This window comes from Antennarius striatus, chromosome 9, assembly GCF_040054535.1.
Source record: "Antennarius striatus isolate MH-2024 chromosome 9, ASM4005453v1, whole genome shotgun sequence".
Taxonomy (NCBI): Eukaryota; Metazoa; Chordata; class Actinopteri; order Lophiiformes; family Antennariidae; genus Antennarius; species Antennarius striatus.
Genome location: NC_090784.1, coordinates 872,871 through 894,327, shown reverse-complemented (window position 1 = coordinate 894,327; position 21,457 = coordinate 872,871). Strand labels below are relative to the sequence as shown.

Below are 21,457 nucleotides of genomic sequence, written 5' to 3'. Positions count from 1 at the left end.
CAGAGCGTAAAAAGCCAGAGCTGTAACAGGAGAAACCCAACCCATCATCCCATTCTTTGAAAAGGTGACTTTCAGGAAGCTCATTATAAAAACACACTTGAAAAAAATGCAGAATACACATGCATCCACTGGTGAACTGAGGCCGTGCTCGGGCGCAGTAATTAATGGACGTTTGTGTCTTGCAGACCTGAAAGTCAAAGGAAATTCAGGAGGTGAAGGAGGAAGGATCAGTTGAAGTATCTCAGCCCCCCCCCCCTCATGCTACCAGCCTGTTTGTCAAAAGCCCCCCACCACCACCACCACCACCACCACCATTTTTTTAGACAACTAAAAATGCCCTTGAAGAGGGAGAAACACACCAGTGTGTTATTCTGCCCATATTTTTCTCCCCCTTACTGAGTCTGATTATTGTTCAGGAGAGACAACAAGCTCTATATTCTTGTCATCATGTCCTTTTTTTTTGGGGGGGGGGGATGAATGTTATCTGTAAATGGACCCACCCACCTCTTTTTGTCTGCCTTACTAAAGCTTGTATTTGATAGAAGGAGCCTCTGTCCTTAGCTATAAACTGCAGCTAATCTTCATTTTTATACATAAAGCATATTTGTTCATAAAAGCCCATAATTATTCAAGAGAACAGCTCAAGGTTATTTGGACGGATCAGACTCACTTCTCACCCATAAAAAGTCACCATAGCAGATGTTGGGTGAAGAAAATTAACATTTTTCACATGTTAATACAATGGATTTTTGATGCCAGACTTTTTAAACACATTTCAAACATTCTTGTCAGCATTTTAAGTCAAAAATCTAACAATGTTCAAGAGGGTAAAAGGAAAATCAAAAAACCGAAGTGTGTTAAAGTGTCAAACTGAATTTTGAGTGAGGTCACGATGTAGACAAATGAAGACAATTTGCATTTGACACAATGTCAATAAATTCTTAAAGGTTCCATATTTTGCTTTTTTGAATTAACTGCCAGATATCCAACTACGCTGTATTTGAAATGTCTTGCCCCAAACCGATCGTTTAAATAGGCAGGATGCTGAGCCCCACCCCAACTTCCTCAATAATTACCCGTCATGGGGGGTAGTTGGAAAAACTGTTGATACACGATTTGATGGAATTCAACAACACAGATTGTGAAAAGAATGTAGAAAACCTTTAATGTATTGTTAGTTTGTGTTCGTTAATACTGTTAATAACGTGTCGAATGAAAAGATAGCGTTCCAAACAGCTTCGTCCGTTAAAGAAATGCTGCTTTAAAAATGTTTGGTGGCTTATTTTTATGTCTATGAAGGAACTTGTGCTTCATCCATGGCTTTTTCCTTGTTGGTGGGTTGATTGGTTGGTTGGTTGGTTGGTTGGTTGGTTGGTTGGTTGGTTGGTTGGTTGTCATGGGTCTTTGTCTGGAATAAACAATTTTAAATATTAGTACAAATCAAGATAAATCTTTTAGGTCATTTTACAATATTTTATTTAATTCTGTATCTACAGTGGAAAAAATAATGTTTTGGTGCTTGTATCAACGCGTGTGTGCAATTACCAGATTTAAATGACTCCAGGTATGAGCTGTACAGAATATCAGTAGTAGTTTACAATTCAATGCAATTTAATTCAAATGTTTGTTTTTGCTTTAAAATGGTGCGCTTTGGCAAAGGTCATGAATTCCAGGGAAAATAGTGTAAAACTGAAAAGATCCACTGTTGAACTGGAAAATGTGGCTATTTCTAAATGTCATGCAGTGATAGGTTTTAAGTTCTAACACATTTGTCTGCATGTTAAAGGGGTAAAGCTGGCCTGTGTTGTAAATCCCTTTTATTTAAATATAGTTAAGAAACACACAATAGTTCACCCACAAAACTGAAACCAGCATCATGGTGTACATTTGCAATAACACAGTAATAACACAGTAATAACACAACTCACAAGACTGACTGAACTTTGATAACCTTGTTTCAGATATGGATGTCTTGTTAGTATTTTATCCATCATAGCGTAGGCTGGGTGACTACATTGTGACTGACAGGGTTTCCCTTGAATGAGTCATTCACAGAGTAAAGTTTAAAATGGTACAAAACAAATCCAGTCACAAAAACGGAGGGTTCTGAGTGAAAGAAAATGTTCAAACCTGCTGTTTAGCTTGTTTATTCACGATGATGCATTCGTCTCTGGCATAGCTGTTGGGTTGGAAAACCTAAAATAGTTAGAAAACCATTAAAGAAACACAAACAAAGAAATAACACCCCAAATCCTGTCTGCCCCCCATCCTGGACCCCCACAAATCTGTCTGCCTCAAAAACAGGAGTAGAGAAGAAGCAGCTCTGTCCTCCTCCCACACCTGGACCATAACGACACACACACCAGGAGGCTGTTTGTTGACTTCCATCAGCGTTCAACACTGTCGTCCCCGCTAAGCTACGCTAAGCTAAGCTAAACTAAGATAAAATAAGATACGCTAAACTAAGCTAAACTAAGATAAAATAAGCTAAGCTAAACTAAGCTAAGCTAAGCTAGTAACTAACAGATCTAACGGAGCTCCTATCTGACCAACATGGCCTCACCTTAAACGGTGGCACACCACGAGGCTGCGTGTTGAGTCCGTTCCTCTACCTGAACACGGCTCCAGCTCCATTGTGACTCCAAACTGAGAGGGTTGGTCCAGAAGGTTCATGAACAACATCTGAAGCTTCAGCCCAGAAGAGTGCAGTTCTAGGAGCAGCTGAGATACGGCTTAGGACCGTCGGGCTCCCAGGGGTCTGGTGGAGGACCAGTATCACCACCATGAGCAGTGAGAGCTACAGGGCTGTGAACCGGTTCAAGGAACCAAAACCGTGAGGAGTGAGGTGGACATTTATTTATTTTTGTAGGAAACAAGTACTGGGAGATGTTCCATACATAGAATAAATGCTCCCCGTGTTGGAGCCCTCTGTGGGAGCAGCGTTCACCGGACTCTGAGGAGGATGGAATGCCTACACTCAGCCCATGATCCTGCTGGGTCCTCATGGAGGGCCCACTTCTGTTCCTCTGTGGGCTGAGTGTGGGCTCCCCACTGGGACTTTACGGGGGGGTGGGTGCCCACATGTGACCATCTCTCACACTGAGGATGTGGTTCATAGAGCTGACAGTCAGGGGGTCCATTTTACGCCTCACTCTTTGGTGGGTCACCAAAGGGTGAAACTCTTCATAATGTGTGAGAGATCTTCAGATGGTCTCTAAAATAAACCATTGGAAATAATTGTTTTGGGTTTGTTTGTTTGTTTGTTTGTTTGTTTGTTTGTTTGTTTGTTTGATGTTTAAATATTTCCTCTTTCTTAGAAGGCATTTTTTTACCTCTTGTGCTTGATTGATGACTGAGCTCTTTAACATTTGACATTAACACTGTGTGTGTGTGTGTGTGTGTGTGTGTGTGTGTGTGTGTGTGTGTGTGTGTGTGTGTGTGTGTGTGTGTGTGTGTGTGTGTGTGTGTGTGTGTGTGTGTGTGTGTGTGTGTCTAGGTGGTTGGAGTGTGTGGGGTCAGTGGGCACAATGCAGCAGCGAGTGTGGAGGCGGGATCCAGATCCGGACCCGGACCTGCCAGTCCCCCCCTGAGGAGTCGTTCCTGTGTGAGGGGGTGGTGGAGGAGGGCCGACCCTGCAACTCCCAGTTCTGCATGGGTGAGCTCCTCAGTGTGTGTGTGTGTGTGTGTGTGTGTGTGTGTGTAGCGTTCTTTGTGTTTAACATATCTGCATCTGTCAGTCAAACTGTGGTTAAATATCAGCTTTACTGCCATTTATTATGTTTCCTCACATCTTCTTTGGCTTGTGTGTCCATGCTCTGCAAGTCAGCCTCTTGACTTACAGAGGACATGTTGGAAAGGGGACTTTGATCGATGGAAATAAAAATAAAAATAACAATCAGTTTTTTCAGGACCATGTATGGACACAATATGAAAGAATATAGCATAATAAACAGTAAATAGATGTATTTATAGATAGATAGATCACTAGAGAGACTGGAAGGGAGGAAGGAAGGGAGGAAGGAAGGAAGAGAGGGAGGGAGGAAGGAAGAGAGGGAGGGAGGAAGGAAGGAAGGAAGAGAGGGAGGGAGGAAGAGAGGGAGGGAGGAATGAAGGAAGGAATGGAGGAAGGAAGGAAGGAAGAGAGGGAGGAAGGAAGGGAGGAAGGAAGGAAGAGAGGGAGGAAGGAAGGAAGGAAGGAAGGAAGGAAGGAAGGAAGGAAGGAAGGAAGGAAGGAAGGAAGGAAGGGAGGAAGAGAGGGAGGGATGAAGAGCACTACCAGACGGTTCTTTTTTTTCACACAATAATAATCAGATCCTTTATTCATCGCCTCGAGGGGAAATGATGTTTCCACTCTAGTTACTACATCACACACTATACATGTGGGGTACAGGCCAAAAGCAACACACACACACACACACACACACACACACACACACACACACACACACACACACACACACACACACACACAAGGGGTGTATTGATAAGTGATTGGATGCATTTAACATTTTTCTACAAGTTAAACATGAAACACAAGCATCACATCAATAATCAAAAGTCCCAAGTTTGGCTGATGCTGTTCTGGGTGACCAATCACGTCACGGTTGTGTCCCTCATATAAACCAATCATGACGGACCTTCGGTTGCTAACCCTCGCCCCTCCTCCCCCGGCCTTGCCTCACCCCCTTTAGGAAAAGGTCGCCATCTCTCTCGCAGCCAATCACTTCGCTCGGTGGACAGCCGCAAGCGTGACGACGTAGACAAGCCCCCCAGTGGACAGCAGAGCCCCCAGACAGGTAAGACAACGGGACGCGGAGGGACCCCATGCATCAGCCACCGTGGCAGCTTGGGTGACCACGTCACACCACACACACACCACACACACACCACACACACACCACACACACAACGCAGTGTTTCATTCAGAACACACACATCTATCAAAATCTCCCAGAGCAGCGTCTGGTCTGCAGCGGACGGATTCCAACATGAACCTGACCGAATGGAGCGGAGTGGTATTCTCTGTGAGGTTGTGACAGGATGATGTGCTCTATCTGTAAAGCACTGAACAGAGTCCTCCCTCTCTGTTAGAGTGATGCTCCACCCAAAATCCAGTGGTAGCCACGACTTACTGCTGTGTCAGCTGAAACATACTCATAATACTTCCACAAATCCTTCTAAAGCTTCCTGGCAGCACTCTGCTGTCTGCCACCAGGATGGAGCTGGGTCAGAGTTTTATACCATTAAAAAAAGACAAGGGGCATGGAGAAAAACAGAACTGTTGATGTGACTATTCCCCTTGTCTCTTTCTTGGGGGAGTGGCGGGTAGACCCCCAACGAAGGACCACAAGCCTCCATACACGCTGCACACGTAAAACATGGCAGCATCTGTGACCCTTTTTTACACCACAAATAAGTTACCATCATTGATATAGATCTAAACTGTCTGAAGCAGTGTTCCTCAAGGGGAATGTGAAGTCCAAACCCGTCAGCCTAGAGTTCAGGTTTGATACTTGGAGATGTTGGGTGAAGAATCACTTTAATTTGCTGATTTGTTGCCCGTGCTTTCCCAGCTGTGGCTGCCCATTCTACACCTACTGGTCAAATGATGTGATCCACCTGTCAGTTCTGTTTAACTATGATTGGCATATCCCAGGATAGTGCATGTGCTTCTGTGGAGGTCCATGCAAAGGATATGACGCCAGCGCCACACAGGAAAAACAACCTGCAGGACAGAAGCTGGGTCCGTTTCAGAGGCACCTCCTTCAAAAAAACATACAAAGCTGGGCATTAAATAAGATGGATCAATGACTTAAAACTGAATCTTTTATTTAATTTAATTATAATAGTGTGTAGTCCTGAAGTCCATTGGGTTGTTGGTTCAGCTTCAAAGGAAGCTCAATTTTCCAGCCATAGTTGGAGGAACCTTTGGAATGCACCAGCAGAGCCCTCAGACAGTCTGGAACTGTTCTGTCTTTGAAGGAGGCAGCCCCAGAACATTCACACAGCTAGGATCCAGCCTTTATCACACCTCAACCCTTCCTCTTTTTGTAAATGAGGCTGCCTCCTGCATGGTAATTAGTTTTGGCCCTCTCCTCTCCTTCTCCTCCTTTTCCCTCCCATCCTTTACCCTCCCGACCTCCCCCAGTAGACTCAGCTTCAGGTGAGGAGTGGTCAGCGTGGAGTGTGTGTTCTGCCACTTGTGGGGAGGGTTGGCAGAGTCGCACTCGTTTCTGTGTGTCCTCCTCCTACAGCACCCAGTGTAGTGGGCCGCTGCGTGAGCAGAGACCTTGCAACAACTCTGCCGTTTGTCCAGGTAAGCCCTCCAATCCTGCTTCTCCTGCCACCTTCCTGCGCTTGCCAAGCCCTCTCCTGGACCTCTGTCTCACCCATACAAGACCCACCTGACCCCCTGCTCAGGCTTCTGGGATGATTCCAACCTTAACCTTGCAGAAAAGACTGGCAGTTTAGAAAGATTGTGGTTCTAACCGTTACTGGTGTTCACAGGCTGGCCCACACGCAGACTGGCAGGGAGACTCAACACTATCAGAACACAGTAGACAGTAGAGTTCAGTGGAGAACATCTAAAACAGTACAACTCTGTGTGTGTGTGTGTGTGTGTGTGTGTGTGTTGGTCTATAAATCATACCCTAGCTGCTCTGATTGCAGTGCACGGCGCTTGGGATGAGTGGTCACCGTGGAGTTTGTGTTCGTCCACCTGTGGCCGAGGTTACAGATCCCGGACACGAACCTGCACACCCCCTCAGTTTGGGGGAGATCCATGTGACGGCCCAGAGAAACAGACCAAATTCTGCAACATAGCTGTATGCCCAGGTAAAGACAAAATCCTCAAATCAGTGACTCTATCGTTGGAATGACACCTGCAGCAGGACTCTGTCATCCAGTGGTTATGTCTCATATATTCAGTGTGTAATGGACAAAAAATGTCCAAAGAGTTGCAATGTTCAAAACAATTGTAAGAAATTCCTGAATCCAAACGTTATCCGGATGCAGTCCAAAGACCGATGGTTTGTATTTGCTACTAACTCTACTGACACCATGTTGGGGCAAAATCTATGTGTGTAAAATATCCTGGTTTTATTCCCTGGTCAAACGTGAAATTTACTCTAATATTACACCGCAAGTGTCCAGATGTTATTGGATGAAAAATCAGTCAGTATGCCTGTTATTCTGTCAATTCTATCAATCAATCAATCAATCAATCAATCAATAAATCAATCAAGTTTTATTTATATAGTGATTAATCATGGTAACAGAGATTTCAAAGCGCTTTAACAGACAGAAAAACCCAACTGAACCCTCCAGAGCATCAGAGACAGCGGAGGGGAAAAACTCCCTCATTGAGGAAGAAACTCCGGACAGGACCCAGACTCTTTTGGACGGCCAATCTATTCATTCACCTTAACGGGAATGTGTGACCACGACAGACATTGGTATTGGGATGAATATGTTCATCAACGTGTTTGATAACTCAATGAAGAAACATTATTATCGTTGTATCAAATATTTCTCACGACTTTCTTTGGGTGCAGCCCTGGTAACACGGGAACGTTCTTCACTTCGTACCACGCTACATGCATAATGATTACCCTTAATTACCCATAATCCCTTGCTTATTCGCTTTTCAAGATGCACGGCTTCACTGCATCACGGATTTTTAGTAGGTAGTCACGTGATACCGTACCCACATGCTATTGGCTGACAGCATCCGTGTGTGTGCTGCATTCTGACTCATGGTTCCTCCTGCAAATTTCTTTAATACAAAAGTATTTTCAACTATCAGAGTGTTTTAAAGGTAATACAGATAGAAGGTGGTTTTATATCAGGTGGGGGGGTTCAGAAACGTTTAAATTACTGTAAATAATAAATAGTTTGTTGCTATACTGCAGAATTCCAGGGGGGGGGGGGTCCTGGAACACATTAACGGCGAGTAATGAGGGACTACTGTATATCTTTGACTTTTTCCCTTTTGATTTTGGATATTGAAAATATATATGTACGATCAAGATGTTCAAACAGTAAATAGTTCTCCAACACAAAGACAAAAACATCTTTACATTAAATACAAGCTAATGTGTGTTGAAATATTCCGCGGTGACGTTCATGTAACACATGATACACTAGCAGTCTAACGTGTATTTTTGTCATGTGGTTCCATCTCTGTCTGCCATTGGCTCCTGCTGTTCCCAGTGGATGGCGTGTGGAATGACTGGTCCAGCTGGAGCTCCTGCTCCGCCTCCTGCTCTAACGGGACCATGCAGAGGACCAGGGAGTGTAACGGGCCCTCGTACGGGGGCTCCGAGTGCAGAGGGGAGTGGTTGGAGACTGTTGACTGCTTCCTTGGGGAGTGTCCAGGTGTGAAACACACAGGGTGTGAAACCCACAGTCTGTTTCTTGGTCTTTCACACAGTAGATTCACAGGAGGACCAGGAGCTACAGTAATTTAACTGTTTAGGTTTTGTTTTTTGGGTTTTCTTGTAACTTAATTAACTTGAAGAAGGATTTCACTGCAAACCAGTGGGTTCTTTGTTAAGGCAGGTTCTCTGCTTCAGTTCATAATGTGATCAGAACAAAGCACTTATATACATGTATTTACATCACTTGGACTTAGACTGATGAAATGTCTATGCTGTGTGTTCACATGTGACATTGCATGTTTTATTTGCAGTAATTTGTGTTTGGTGTTTTAAAGCCGATTATTTCTCAGATACAATAATAAGGATTGAAATAATGTCTTTATTAACAAAGAGCATCTTTGCACACAAATAAATAATAATATTAATCACAAATTATAACACGAGTCACAGTGAAGACAAATAGTTCCCAAGACTGACTGTTTTGAGTGACCATAAAGTCATTTAAAACAGTCTAGACAGCAGTTTTTGTGCAAATGCTAACCAATAGACTTGATGTCACTGTTGACACAATTTGTCATACTCAGCAATGTGTATTTCAAAGTAAATGTACCTGAACACAATCACAATCTCTGAATTACATTCATCACAGTTAAAATGTCTGGCATGAAATCGGCATGCCTCGGCTATTTAGCAGAGATTAATGTGGGAGTCATGGTATTAATTTTAGTTGATACAGGAAATTAACTCCAATGACTTTTTCATGGCACTTTCATATGTTAATGTGTTTTTAATTTTTTTTTAAAAATGTATAAATTGACAAGTCAGTAGAGTTCTATCCAAGTAAAATCAGTTTTGTTTAGTCAGAGTCTGTGATTGATTCCGGCTCAGGTCCAGTTGTCCACACCTGTGATTGATCAGCTCCAGTGATCACCTTCAGCACCTCCACAATGACAGAACACAAGCAGAAACAGTCGCTGTCGCTTCTTGACATTTAGCACTGTCAGTTTCTTCCATCGGAGTCTTTTTCAGGCGAAGCAAATAATCCCAATCTCCTTAAAAGTCAGTGGTAATTTTGTGCAGTACTACTCAACATTAACTGAAGTTGACATGTACTTCGTATCACTAGTTTTACATGTCAGTGTTTCATAGTGGTCTGATCTAATGCTTGGATCACTCTGTCTTTCAGTCTGCCAGCTTCCATTCGTTTTAGAATGCTATGTCTATTAAATGCCCCAAAGCAAAGTTGAGTTTTTTCTGTTCACTCCAGGGAAATAAATACAAACTAAGAACATATTAGATAAAAATTCAGTTGGATAGAGGAGCACCAATAAACAGGGTAAATACTGTGTGTGTCATTGTCTCATGAGACTTGTTGCTCTTGCCAGTGGATGGAAAGTGGCAACCATGGTCCTTATGGTCTGGCTGTTCCAAAACCTGTGGAGGGGGGAGCCAGCAGAGAAACAGGATCTGCTACGGGCCGTTCTTTGGTGGGGGGCATTGCCCCGGAGAACGGGAAGAGGTCCGACACTGTAATGAGAAAAGGTGTCCAGGTCAGTGGATGGTGTCACAGGGTGATTACCAGTAACATAACCTCTCTGTACCTGTAGCTATAGCTGTACCTGTATGTGTACCTGTAGCTGTACCTGTAGCTGTACCTGTAGCTATAGCTGTACCTGTAGCTGTACCTGTAGCTATAGCTGTACCTGTAATTGTACCTGTAGCTATAGCTGTACCTGTACCTGTAGCTGTACCTGTACCTGTAGCTGTACCTGTACCTGTAGGTGTACCTGTAGCTGTACCTGTAGATGTACCTGTAGCTGTACCTGTAGCTATAGCTGTACCTGTAGGTGTACCTGTAGCTGTACCTGTAGCTATAGCTGTAGCTGTACCTGTAGCTGTACCTGTAGCTGTACCTGTAGCTATAGCTGTACCTGTAATTGTACCTGTAGCTATAGCTGTACCTGTAGCTGTACCTGTACCTAAACCTGTAGCTGTAGCTGTACCTGTAGGTGTACCTGTAGCTGTACCTGTAGCTGTACCTGTAGCTGTACCTGTAGCTATAGCTGTACCTGTAGGTGTACCTGTAGCTGTAGCTATAGCTGTAGCTATAGCTGTACCTGTACTTGTACCTGTAGCTATAGCTGTACCTGTACCTGTAGCTATACCTGTAGCTGTACCTGTACCTGTAGCTATACCTGTAGCTGCAGCTGTACCTGTACCTGTAGCTGTAGCTGTAGCTATACCTGTACCTGTAGATGTAGCTGTAGATATACCTGTACCTGTACCTGTACCTGTAGCTATACCTGTACCTGTAGTTGTAGCTATACCTGTAGCTGTAGCTATGCCTGTACCTGTAGCTGTAGCTATACCTCTACCTGTACCTGTAGCTGTACCTGTATCTGTACCTGTACCTGTACCTCTAGCTGTACCTGTACCTGTACCTGTACCTCTAGCTGTACCTGTAGCTGACACACACACTGCTCTCAGGTTCATGTTGTCTTCATGCGTTGACAGAACCTCATGAAATTTGCAATGAGGACAACTTCTCAAACGTTGTGTGGAAGATGACACCAGCCGGGGACACAGCAGCAGTACGCTGCCCTCTCAATGCTATGGGTGAGTTCAAAAAGACACACACACACACACACACACACACACATATATATATATATAATTATTTTATTTTTTGTGTGTCCATACAAAGGGCTTATCCTGCGGCGCTGCACCCTGGATGAGGAGGGGATTGCCTACTGGGAGAGTCCCACCTACATGAAGTGTATTTCCAATGACTATCGCAGTATACAGACTTTGGTGAGTATTAAATGCTTTTCTTTGACAGTCCTGGTCGTACTAGTTTTCTAGTATCCTTGTACTTCCAGGGTCTTCAAAAAATATTCCAAAAGTAGATCAGCTAAAACAAAGCAGAAAACCCAAACCCTTTCTCTGGCAGACACGGGAACACTTGTCCAAAGCACAGCGTGGTCTGGTGGGGGACGGGGTCTCAGAGGTGATGACCAAGCTGAGGGTGACGTCCAGTGATGGGACCAGCTACAGTGGTGACCTGCTGGCCATGGTGGATGTGCTGAAAAACATGACAGAGATCTTCAGGAGGGCGTACTACAGTCCGAGCAGTGCAGACATGAGGGTGAATTGCACGAGTTTCCTCATTGTGCACTGCTGTAATGCTCCATCAGGGTGATACTCCATTCATTGATGAGGCCATCAGACTTACAGTGAACCCTCTAAACATTTCTGAGGTCTTTCTGAGAGGAACTGCCCATTGTACCAGTAGGACAGAGACGTTCAACCAGTCAGGTGTTGATATGGCCACTCTGTGAGACAGACACCAGTCTGACTTGGGCTGTGGTCAACTTTTTAAGGCTACCGTTACAAATGAAACATAACCTGTCATGTAGTAATATAACAGCCAGGTGCTGCAGTACATACTGACCTGTCTTTACATTCACTTCTCTGACTGACCACTCAGGTCTACTGAGGTGGAAACCTGCGGAGAAACACAATCGATTGTGAACATTTTTTGCAGACAAATATGTCAACCATTAATACCAGGTTTCAGTTTTGGAAAAATATTGGAGCTTTAATGAATGAATATTCAGTTTTCTGAATATTTACAGGATGTAGATGACATTTCAGTGGACCTCCCTTTGTTGTTTATAAAGCCTCTATAAATCACACTGCTGTGACTTTACTCTCACTAACATTGAGACAAGTAGATAACAACTGACTTTAATTGTTTTGAATAATTCTATAAAATCACATCATTCAACACGAACTGTTTTGTCTTTTCTTTTGCAGAACTTCGTGCAGTCAGTCAGCAATCTGTTGATGGAAGAAAACAGGGAGAGATGGGAGGAGGTACAAATGGTTTGTGTCTCTCTCTCTACATCAGTTCATCTGTAATGACATCTGTTCATTTCTGTTCATGTTAATATCAACCAAGCTGCAGAACCGATGAGTTAGACACTCCCACAGACGTTCTAGGTGGACACACAGCCCACCTGGAACGTTTCAGAATGACAGAGGTAAGTGGGGCGATACTGAAGAACAGAACTAGCTCCAGTCAATGCGTACGTGAGTCAACACATCCCACCTTCATCTGCTGCACTCGTGCACTTCCGTATCTCTGTCTGTGCATCCGGGCAGCCTTCATTTCCTCAGTAGACTCAGCATTCAGACATCAGACCAATGCCAAACAGACATTGGTCTCCACACACTCAGGTGTGTTAAAATGCAGAAAATGTAGCTGCTGTGTGCACAGGGAATAATGAGGAAGTTTTTCCAAACATTAAATGGTTTGAATGAGTGCCGTAAAGCTGAGCGCAAATGGAAAAAGGACAAACTGCAGGTGTCTCTTCAAATGTTGAGGGACTGCTGGCGTCATTATCAAAAAACTGTTAAAAATGCTAAAAGAGAACACTTGTCTAATATTATCCTCTCTAAGTGTCACAAACCTCGTGTTTTGTTTAAAACAATTGATTCAGCTCTTAATGCCAAGCAGACTGCTGGTATAGAGACTTCTCCTGTTGTCTGTGAAAATTGTCTTCACTTCTTTATTGACAAGGTCTCTTCTATAAGGGCTCTCATCTCACCTCCTGCTTACGACCCCTCAATCTCTGTCACCTGCTCTGCTTTTTGACCAGTTTGAGCCCGTGACACTGTCCTTTTTACAGGAGATTGTTGGTCAGTTGAGGCCCTCAGGTTCTCCAAAGGATGCTGTCCCTCCTCGACTGCTTAAAGAGGTTTTCCCCACTGTTGGAACTTCCGTTCTCACAATTATTAATAGCAGTCTCTCCTCAGGTGTCGTCCCTGTGTATTTTAAACACGCAATAGTGCAACCTGTGATCAAAAAACCTGGGCTAGATCCTACAGATCTTGCCAATTTCAGGCTGATCTCCAAACTACCTTTTCTCTCAAAAATCCTTGAGAAGATAGTCTACAGTCAATTAACAGACTTTCTGAAAGACTACAATATTCTTGAGGTTTTCCAATCCGGTTTTAAAACCCTGCACAGCACAGAATCAGCTCTTTTAAGAGTTTTGAATGATATCTTTTTAGCTACTGACTCTGGTGACTGTGTTATTTTAGTGCTTTTAGACTTAACTGCTGCATTTGATACAGTGGACCATGAAATCCTGATCTCCTGCTTGGAACAGTGGGGGGGCATCAGGGGCATAGCACTGGAGTGGATCAGGTCGTACTTGACAGGTAGAACGTTCTGTGTCAGCCTTGGCGACTCGGTGTCCTCCTCTGCTCCTCTCCTGTGTGGGGTCCCACAGGGCTCAGTTCTGGGCCCTCTTCTCTTCTCTCTCTATCTGCTCCTGCTTGGCTCCATACTTAGGAAACATGGGATTCACTACCACTGTTATGTGGATGACAGCCAGATTTATGTTCCACTCAAAAAGAACAATGCGTACTCTATCGCTGCATTAGTTAAATGTCTTGATGACATTAAGGCCTGGATGGCTCTGAACTTTTTGAGTTTTAATGAAAAGAAAACTGAAGTGATGTTTTTTGGTGGCACCGCTGGAACACCCCCTCCAGATCTGGGTTCTTTGGCCCAGCATATCAAACCAGCCATCACTAATCTTGGGGTAAAAATGGACTCAGGTCTTAAGCTTGACAGCCAGATCAGGGCAGTAGTGAAGTCCAGCTTTTATCATTTGAGGCAGCTGGCCAGAATAAAACCTATTCTTTCGAGGCAAAACTTCGAAACAGTCATCCACGCCTTTGTCACCACTAGGCTGGACTCCTGTAATTCCCTTTAGGGGGGGGGTTAGTGCTTCTTCCATCTCCCGTCTCCAGATGGTCCAAAACGCTGCTGCACGTCTGTTGACCAGCACCCGTAAACATGAGCACATTACCCCCATTTTAGCCTCACTCCACTGGCTGCCCATACATTTTAGAATCCATTTGAAATTATTTTATTTACTTTTAAATCCCTGAATGCCCTTGCCCCACCTTACCTCTCTGAGCTTCTACACCGCTATGTACCTGCTCGCTCTCTCAGGTCAGCTGATCAGCTGCTCCTGAGGGCCTAAAACCAAACAGAAGCTCAGAGGGGACCGTGTCTTTGCTGTTGTGGCTCCTAAATTGTGGAATAATCTGCCTCAGCAGATCAGACAGGCCTCTTCTCTGTCTGTTTTTAAATCTGTGTGAAGACCTACCTCTTCTCCTTGGCTTTTAACATCTAGGTAGACACCAGATTTTATTTTGTCTTATCTTTTTTATCTTACCTTTTATTGCTCTGATTATTTGCTTTTGTTTTTATCCATATTTTATGTTTTATGTTTTTAGTTGATTAACTTTACTTATAATATTTGAGCCATTTTGTCTTTTATCTATAATGTTTGTTCTTTTTTATTCATTCGCCTGTACAGCACTTTGGTCGACTGCGGTTGTGGTAAAGTGCTCAACAAATAAAGTTTGGATTGGATTGGATTGAATAACAAGGCCTACCTACTATTGTACCTACCTACCATCAAGTATCATTATGACTGTAATATATGACACATTTAAAGGGGTCCTATCATGAAAATCACATTTTTTCAGGTCTCTACATATGCATAGTGGTCGTCCCTAACCCGACCAACTCCTCGAATCTGGTAAACAAACACTTCCTGCATCAATAGATATTGAAATAATTTGAAATCGAAAGTGAAAAAGTCTCGATTCATAACAGCACCGAACCTGACATAATATCCTGCGTGATGGACAGAGTGATTGACATATCTTGAACCATATTGATTGGCGTATTCCCTCCCTGGGCCGGTCATCTCAGAGGGGGAGTCTGTTCAGGCTAAGGCAGCGGTGTGTGGTAACGACCTGGATCAGAGCTACAACCTGAAAGTTGCTCACATGCTGTTGAAGTCAGCTAGCATTTGGATAACTAGTTAGTTCTGCTTCAGTCAGGTGTGTGTGTGTGTGTGTGTGTGTGTGTGTGTGTGTGTGTGTGTGTGTGTGTGTGTAAGTGTGTGTAAGTGTGTGTGTGTGTGTGTGTGTGTGTGTGTGTGTGTGTGTGTGTGTGTGTGTGTGTGTGTGTGTGTGTGTGTGTGTGTCTTTCAATGCTTGTAGGTGCATTGCTCTGGTACATGTGTGTGTGAGTAGGTTTAGATACTCTGAGCCCCTTTAGTCTCCCTGGAGGAGGGTTAAAGTCAGCTGTCATACTGAGCTCACACCAAAATGCGAGTCAACCATATTATATTTATATGAGTTACTCATGGAAAAAAGATGTGTTGCATATTAAGGACCTTTAAAATGCTCCTGACTGTCGACAAATCTATAAATCTATAAATGTCCTCCAAATCAAAACATCTGGGAATATTTTGCATACAATCAGGCAGAGATTATTTAACCTCCATCAAACTTTGCTCATAGGGCTAGGGTTAGAGTTAGGTTAACAGACTGAGGAAAGGCCGACAATTTTTTTTTTCTTAATTTGACCAGTTTATAAAAAACCACGTTGCTTACTTCCTATTTACCTCAACCTAAAAAGATTTTTTTTTTAAAAAACAAAAAAACTTCTGCAATAGAACATTAACTGAACAGAATTTGGATTAACACATCCCATTGAGCAAATTGTTCACATGTTTTAATCTATGTATTTGGAATTTATCAGACTCACAACAAATCCTGATCCTTCATTTCTATTCCTGTTTCATGTGTTTCCTCAGCTGGGGCCAAACGTCAAGGAGCTGTTCCGTCTGCTGGAGGACTTTGTGGACGTCGTCGGCATGAGGATGAAGGACTTTCAGGACATGTATGAAGTCACCGATAACCTAGGTCAGCCTCCTTCCAGGAGATCACTACTTTCACTACTGCTGTCTGCTCGCTGAAGCACATTTAAATCTTGTCAGAGCTTTTAATTCTGGTGTGCATGAAGGGAAAGTGGTTTACAAGCAGTGAAACCTTCATAAAATGTACTTCCATTCACATATGAATACATAAGTCTCCCTGGCTTCACCATCCTCATCCTCCTCCTCCCATTGGTGCTAACCTGTATTGATTAAAACAAAAGTAAAAATTTTAAGATGTCTTTGTATAGTCAAAAAGAAAAGTCGATGAGGCACGAACGGAATCAGTTTTCATTTCTTTCACACCAAAAGCTTTCCGTTACCACAGTTACACAAGTCTTCTCCTTCAGGATCCACCACCTGCTGAACATCAAACTCATTGAGCACGTTTGAAAATTCTACAGTTCAAAACACAATCAAAGCACATTATGGGAAAACCAATGTGCATTTCTGCTGAAACATTAAAATCTATAGAAAAGATACCCCATCAAACTACTGACCATGAGATGAAACAGTAATCATTCCAGGCAGGTGATACCAGCTGAATGCCTGACCTCATCCCTGGAACAATAACCAACAGTGCTGTGTGCTCTAGTACAGCATGTTATTACAAATCTAATTCAGTGACTTGAGGAAGTGCAAAGGTTTTATCCTACAATGAAATACAAATCATCTAAAAGAAAATCATTCAAACTCTGAAGAGAAACTTCTTCTTTTCTGAAATGTCTTATGTGTTACAGTGTCAGAGTTGCTTCTTGAGGGAAACTTAATGCTGTGGATAAATGAAAGTTTTGAAAAAGCATTTCTCCAATGATGATATTTTAGCAGTTGATACAAACAGGAAGGAATTCTAGACCAAATATTTGTAACCACTGATTTATCCCTTTGTTTCACTGCCAGACGTCTTCGGGTTGGAGTCCTGCTCTGTTCTGTGTTTTGTATGTTCTTCCCGCGTCTGCCTGAGTTTTCTCCGGTCCTCTGGTTTCCTCCCACTTCCAAAAACATACAGCTTAGGTGAAATGTCATTTCCAAGTTGTGCATGAATTGTATGTGAATTTCGATGATCTGAATCAATCAATCGGTTCATCGTTAATGAGCATTGGGTTTGTGAGTCACATGCTACTGTTAGCTTTGTAAAATTAGATTAATGGCAAATCTGCACTTTTCTTCCTGTGTAGAATTGTGTAAACATCACAACAATTTACTAATGCACAGGAGGAAATGTTTTAATCCCTTGTGCCATAATCCAAGGTAAAACATGTGAAGAAGCTCTCCCCAAAATTAATCTAGCTAGCTTGCTAACAAGATGTCGATCAGTGGTCGAAAAAGGAACCAAGTGGCCAATCAAACAGCAGCATACAGCAGGCTGTTGGCTTTATGAAGTGGGCACCTTCTTTTATCGATCTTTATTTAAGTCCGGCCCCCGGCTCCTCAAGAAGGCTCAACATAGACAGCTAGAATCCTGGAATCACCCCCCACCCCCCCCATGTTACAACATTTAATGCATCAAGATACGTTTCGAAGGGGTTTGGTCCATCTGCCCTGTTTATGTTCTGAAACAAGACCCTACTAGAGAACCACGTTTCATTATGGCTCCCCCTGTTGATGTAGGACAGGGGGGTCAAACTCATTTCCACTGAGGACCACATCAGTCCTCCAGCTCCATCAACTTTTCTGTCCCTGGACATTTTGGGATAACTGTGTTACTTAATTCTCAATGTCATTTGTTGGCATTGATGTGGAGACAGTGCTGTGTAGTGGCGGTGAGCCATCACTTCACGGGCATTTCAGCTGGCAGGCATTGTGGGAAATGCAGTTTTTGGTCAAAGCATTCTTTATTTTTAAGTCAAAAGCACGCTTTTGACTTATTTATTGTTAGAGCTTCCACTGTTTATGCTCTCGCGGGCAATTCAATGTTTGAATTGCCTTGAATTGTATCTTACCTTAGCCCTTCAAACTTTGCCTTATTACCTATGCGTGTATTATACCATCCTACCAGACTCCACTGATTTCTCCAACACTGTGGGCACCACCCATTATTTATTTTAAGTCACTTGTGTACTACTTTCCCTTTAATGACTGAAAAGCTACTAGACTTATTTGGCTTCCTCTTCATTGTAGCCCCTTATCAGATTGTTATTTAACTTGTCCAGCAACCTGCCAGTGCATGAACCAGTTGAAGTCATAGTTGTCATTTCTTCCATAAAGGGCCTAATGGGAGAAAGACATATTGTTTCCTGCACTACCAATTTTGAGGTCCTAATAATGACCTCCATTACCAGTTGAAAGCTAGTGAGGACATTATACACTCCACCTTAATGCCTAACTCAAGCTGTTACCTTGCAGTGGTGTATTCCACCATGGTGTAACAGAGTTGAATCTGGAAGCTATGCCTTAATTAGCACTTCAACACTGCTAAGAACTCTGAAGTAATCAAATGCGTCCCATAAAACACTAAGAAACACTAAGAGGTACTAACCCAAAAGCATTAGCTAGATCCAAGAATACAAAAGTGCCCTAAAGTAGGGCACTCATTTGGTCCTGGGGCTGAAAGGGCCCTTACACATCCAATTATGTCTTGAACCTCTTGAACCTCACACTAATGATCTAATTCACCATTAGATGGAGTATCAGTGGGTTGCACCATCAACCAAAAGTGTGAATACTTGAAAGTCTCAAAGCAACATATCATTATATGTTCAACGCCAAATAATAACAAAAAGTTGTCTGAAGGCAATTTCCAGGTGCGACAGGGGAAGACCCTGCAGTTAAAGATAGAGCCCCTCATGTCCATGTGATCAAACACTTTGGTCATGGAGGTAAGGAAAACTTTGTTTTTAACAGCAAAAACCTTGAGCAGCAGCCAAGACTCATCGTGGGTGTCTGTCTGCCTCGTCTGGGTGAGAGAGAGAGAGACAGAGTTAGAAAAACCGTGATACAAAGACAGGGGGAGAGACACCGCCAAGGACAGGCAGGGGGAGAGACAAGGACTGAGAGAGAGTGATGGAGAGACAACAAGACACAGCAGGAGGGGGAAACCAAGAAAGACAAGACAGACACAACGTGAGCAGAGAGAACACAATGCTTTTACAATCAATCCGGTGGTTCATGATATGTGGAGGAAGGTGCTGATGGGGCCAGTGATTAGAAAGATGCTACGCCAGAAATACTATAACTAAAAAAACATGCTGATGTGGGCGGTGATGGCAGCAGTTGGACAGTCGCAGGTCCAGGAGACTTGTCCATGCAGCTCCATGGACAGAAGGACCTGCAGACTGAGACAAATGGAAGGACAACAGAGGGAAAGAGAGCCAACAACTACAAGAATAGAGATTAGTAACACATTTTGATGGAGCTTAAATAAATTGGCGTATTGACAGACCTCAATATGTCACGGGAGGTTTCCCTGGCAGTCTAGGCCTCTGACAGCTGAACTGAATTGAAAGCTCTGACCGCAAGTCTGCTTGTGTACATTTGTGAATCCAAAGCAGACCCACACTTTGGGACCACAGAGCTCTAGTGGGAAGTGTGTGTCCTTGAACTCTAAATCTACATTCACAACCTGCCCCATCCTTCCTTCACTAAACAACTATAAATGCTCTATTTTTCTCAACATGTAAATATAATTCAGTGTGGATATTATACGGTCTCTGCAGCTCTCTCTGACCTCTAGATAAAGAGCTTGTTTTGTTTCTGAGCTGAGAGAAAGGTTGAAGAAATTGAGGCCAAATGAGAGGTCCTGTTTGTGTTGTTGCCACCTCGCTGTCTAGAGCCAAGCACCCACCCACACACATCACACCTCGGCTGGGGGGTCTGAACTGCTCCTCACACATAATCAAAGCCTGCATGGGATTGCTTCCATCATTTGCCAACAACCAAAGTAGTCCAGTTGCCCAGACCTGAACTTCGAGGCACACTGAACACATGCAGAGAAAATAAATGATGCAGTTTGATAGCAATTCAGCCTCATAAGTGTGAAGCGTCCGTTAGTAGGATTGTTTTTACTCGGTTTTATAAATCCTATGTATCCTAATTCATTTTATTATTGAATAATATGAATTCAGTGGGTTTATTTTCCAGCAATACTTCTCTGCAATCTAGTATTTTTTATTATTTTTACCTGTATTACTGTGGATTCATTCATTCATCTTGTTGACCACTTTTTCCACTTTTGTGGGTCACGTGGGGTGTTGGAGCCTATCCCAGCTGACTTACAGATACCAGTGTGCTGGTGGACAAAACCATGATAGGCCATGGGCTTGATTTCAGCCTGTGCTCTCAATTTCCCATTAAAACATCTTCAGATGTCACATCCATTCAAAGCTAAAATGCCCCCCAAAAATCTGATTAATGGTGTAAAATTAAAAGTTTCCACCCCTCACCATTTGTCTTTTGCAGTTTTGAGCATTCACAAGCGTCCGGTGGTGGGTCATGCAGACATTAGCTTCCCTATGAAGGGCTGGAGGGGTATGGTGGAGTGGGCCCGCAGCTCTGAGGACAGAGTAACCATCCCCAAGAACATTCTGTCAACTGGCAAACCAGGTAAGAGGTGTCACACACCATCAAACACAGCTACATCCTATCTCCACTGAGACATACACATGGAGTGTAAAGGGTTGAAGTGTGTGTGTGTGTGTGTGTGTGTGTGTGTGTGTGTGTGTGTGTGTGTGTGTGTGTGTGTGTGTGTGTGTGTGTGTGTGTGTGTGTGTGTGTGTGTGTGTGTGTGTGTGTGTGTGTGTGTGTGTACAGACAGTCTTTGTCATTGAATCACTGTGCAAATGAAATTCCAAAGGTTGAGATGTTGTGTAAAATAGAAAAAACAAGATAAATTAAACCAACAGTACAAATGTGAGTGGTTGTTCAACTCATACGGTAATATCACGTTTCACAACTAAATTTATTTGACTAAATTTAAATTTAAATTTAAAAAATTTAAAAAAAAAAAAAAAAAACATGGTGAAAGTCCTCTGTCCCTTCACTCAGCAACTCTGTCTGGTCTATCTGCCCCTGTCTCTGGCTTTTCCTGTTTCTATTGTGTTTATTTACCACCAAACCTGTGAAGGAGGATGACTGCCCCCTGGACTCTGGGTCCTGCCCAGAGTTTCTTCCTCAATGAGGGAGTTTTTTTCCGCCGCTGTTACTTATGCTCTGGGGGGTTCAGTTGGGTTTCTCTGTCTGTTAAAGAACTTCGACGTGCCTGTTGACGTGATTAAGCGCTTTATAAATAAAAGTTGATTAACTGATTGATTGATTGATTGATATATTGAT

The 21,457-nt window shown here is 43.1% G+C and overlaps 1 protein-coding gene across 4 annotated transcripts in view; it reads left to right on the top strand.

The window, feature by feature from the left end:
* Nucleotides 1-21,457, top strand: part of adgrb1a (adhesion G protein-coupled receptor B1a) — a 183,808-nt gene that overhangs the window by 85,631 nt on the left and 76,720 nt on the right. For all 4 annotated transcript variants that reach the window (XM_068323815.1, XM_068323816.1, XM_068323813.1 and 1 more), the window contains exons 3-13: nucleotides 3,497-3,655; nucleotides 4,692-4,796; nucleotides 6,670-6,834; nucleotides 8,212-8,376; nucleotides 9,764-9,928; nucleotides 10,893-10,994; nucleotides 11,083-11,189; nucleotides 11,329-11,523; nucleotides 12,195-12,263; nucleotides 16,070-16,178; nucleotides 20,588-20,731. In XM_068323815.1, coding sequence (XP_068179916.1) covers nucleotides 3,497-3,655; nucleotides 4,692-4,796; nucleotides 6,670-6,834; nucleotides 8,212-8,376; nucleotides 9,764-9,928; nucleotides 10,893-10,994; nucleotides 11,083-11,189; nucleotides 11,329-11,523; nucleotides 12,195-12,263; nucleotides 16,070-16,178; nucleotides 20,588-20,731 — 1,485 coding nt within the window. The remainder of the gene's footprint in view (nucleotides 1-3,496; nucleotides 3,656-4,691; nucleotides 4,797-6,669; nucleotides 6,835-8,211; nucleotides 8,377-9,763; nucleotides 9,929-10,892; nucleotides 10,995-11,082; nucleotides 11,190-11,328; nucleotides 11,524-12,194; nucleotides 12,264-16,069; nucleotides 16,179-20,587; nucleotides 20,732-21,457) is intronic.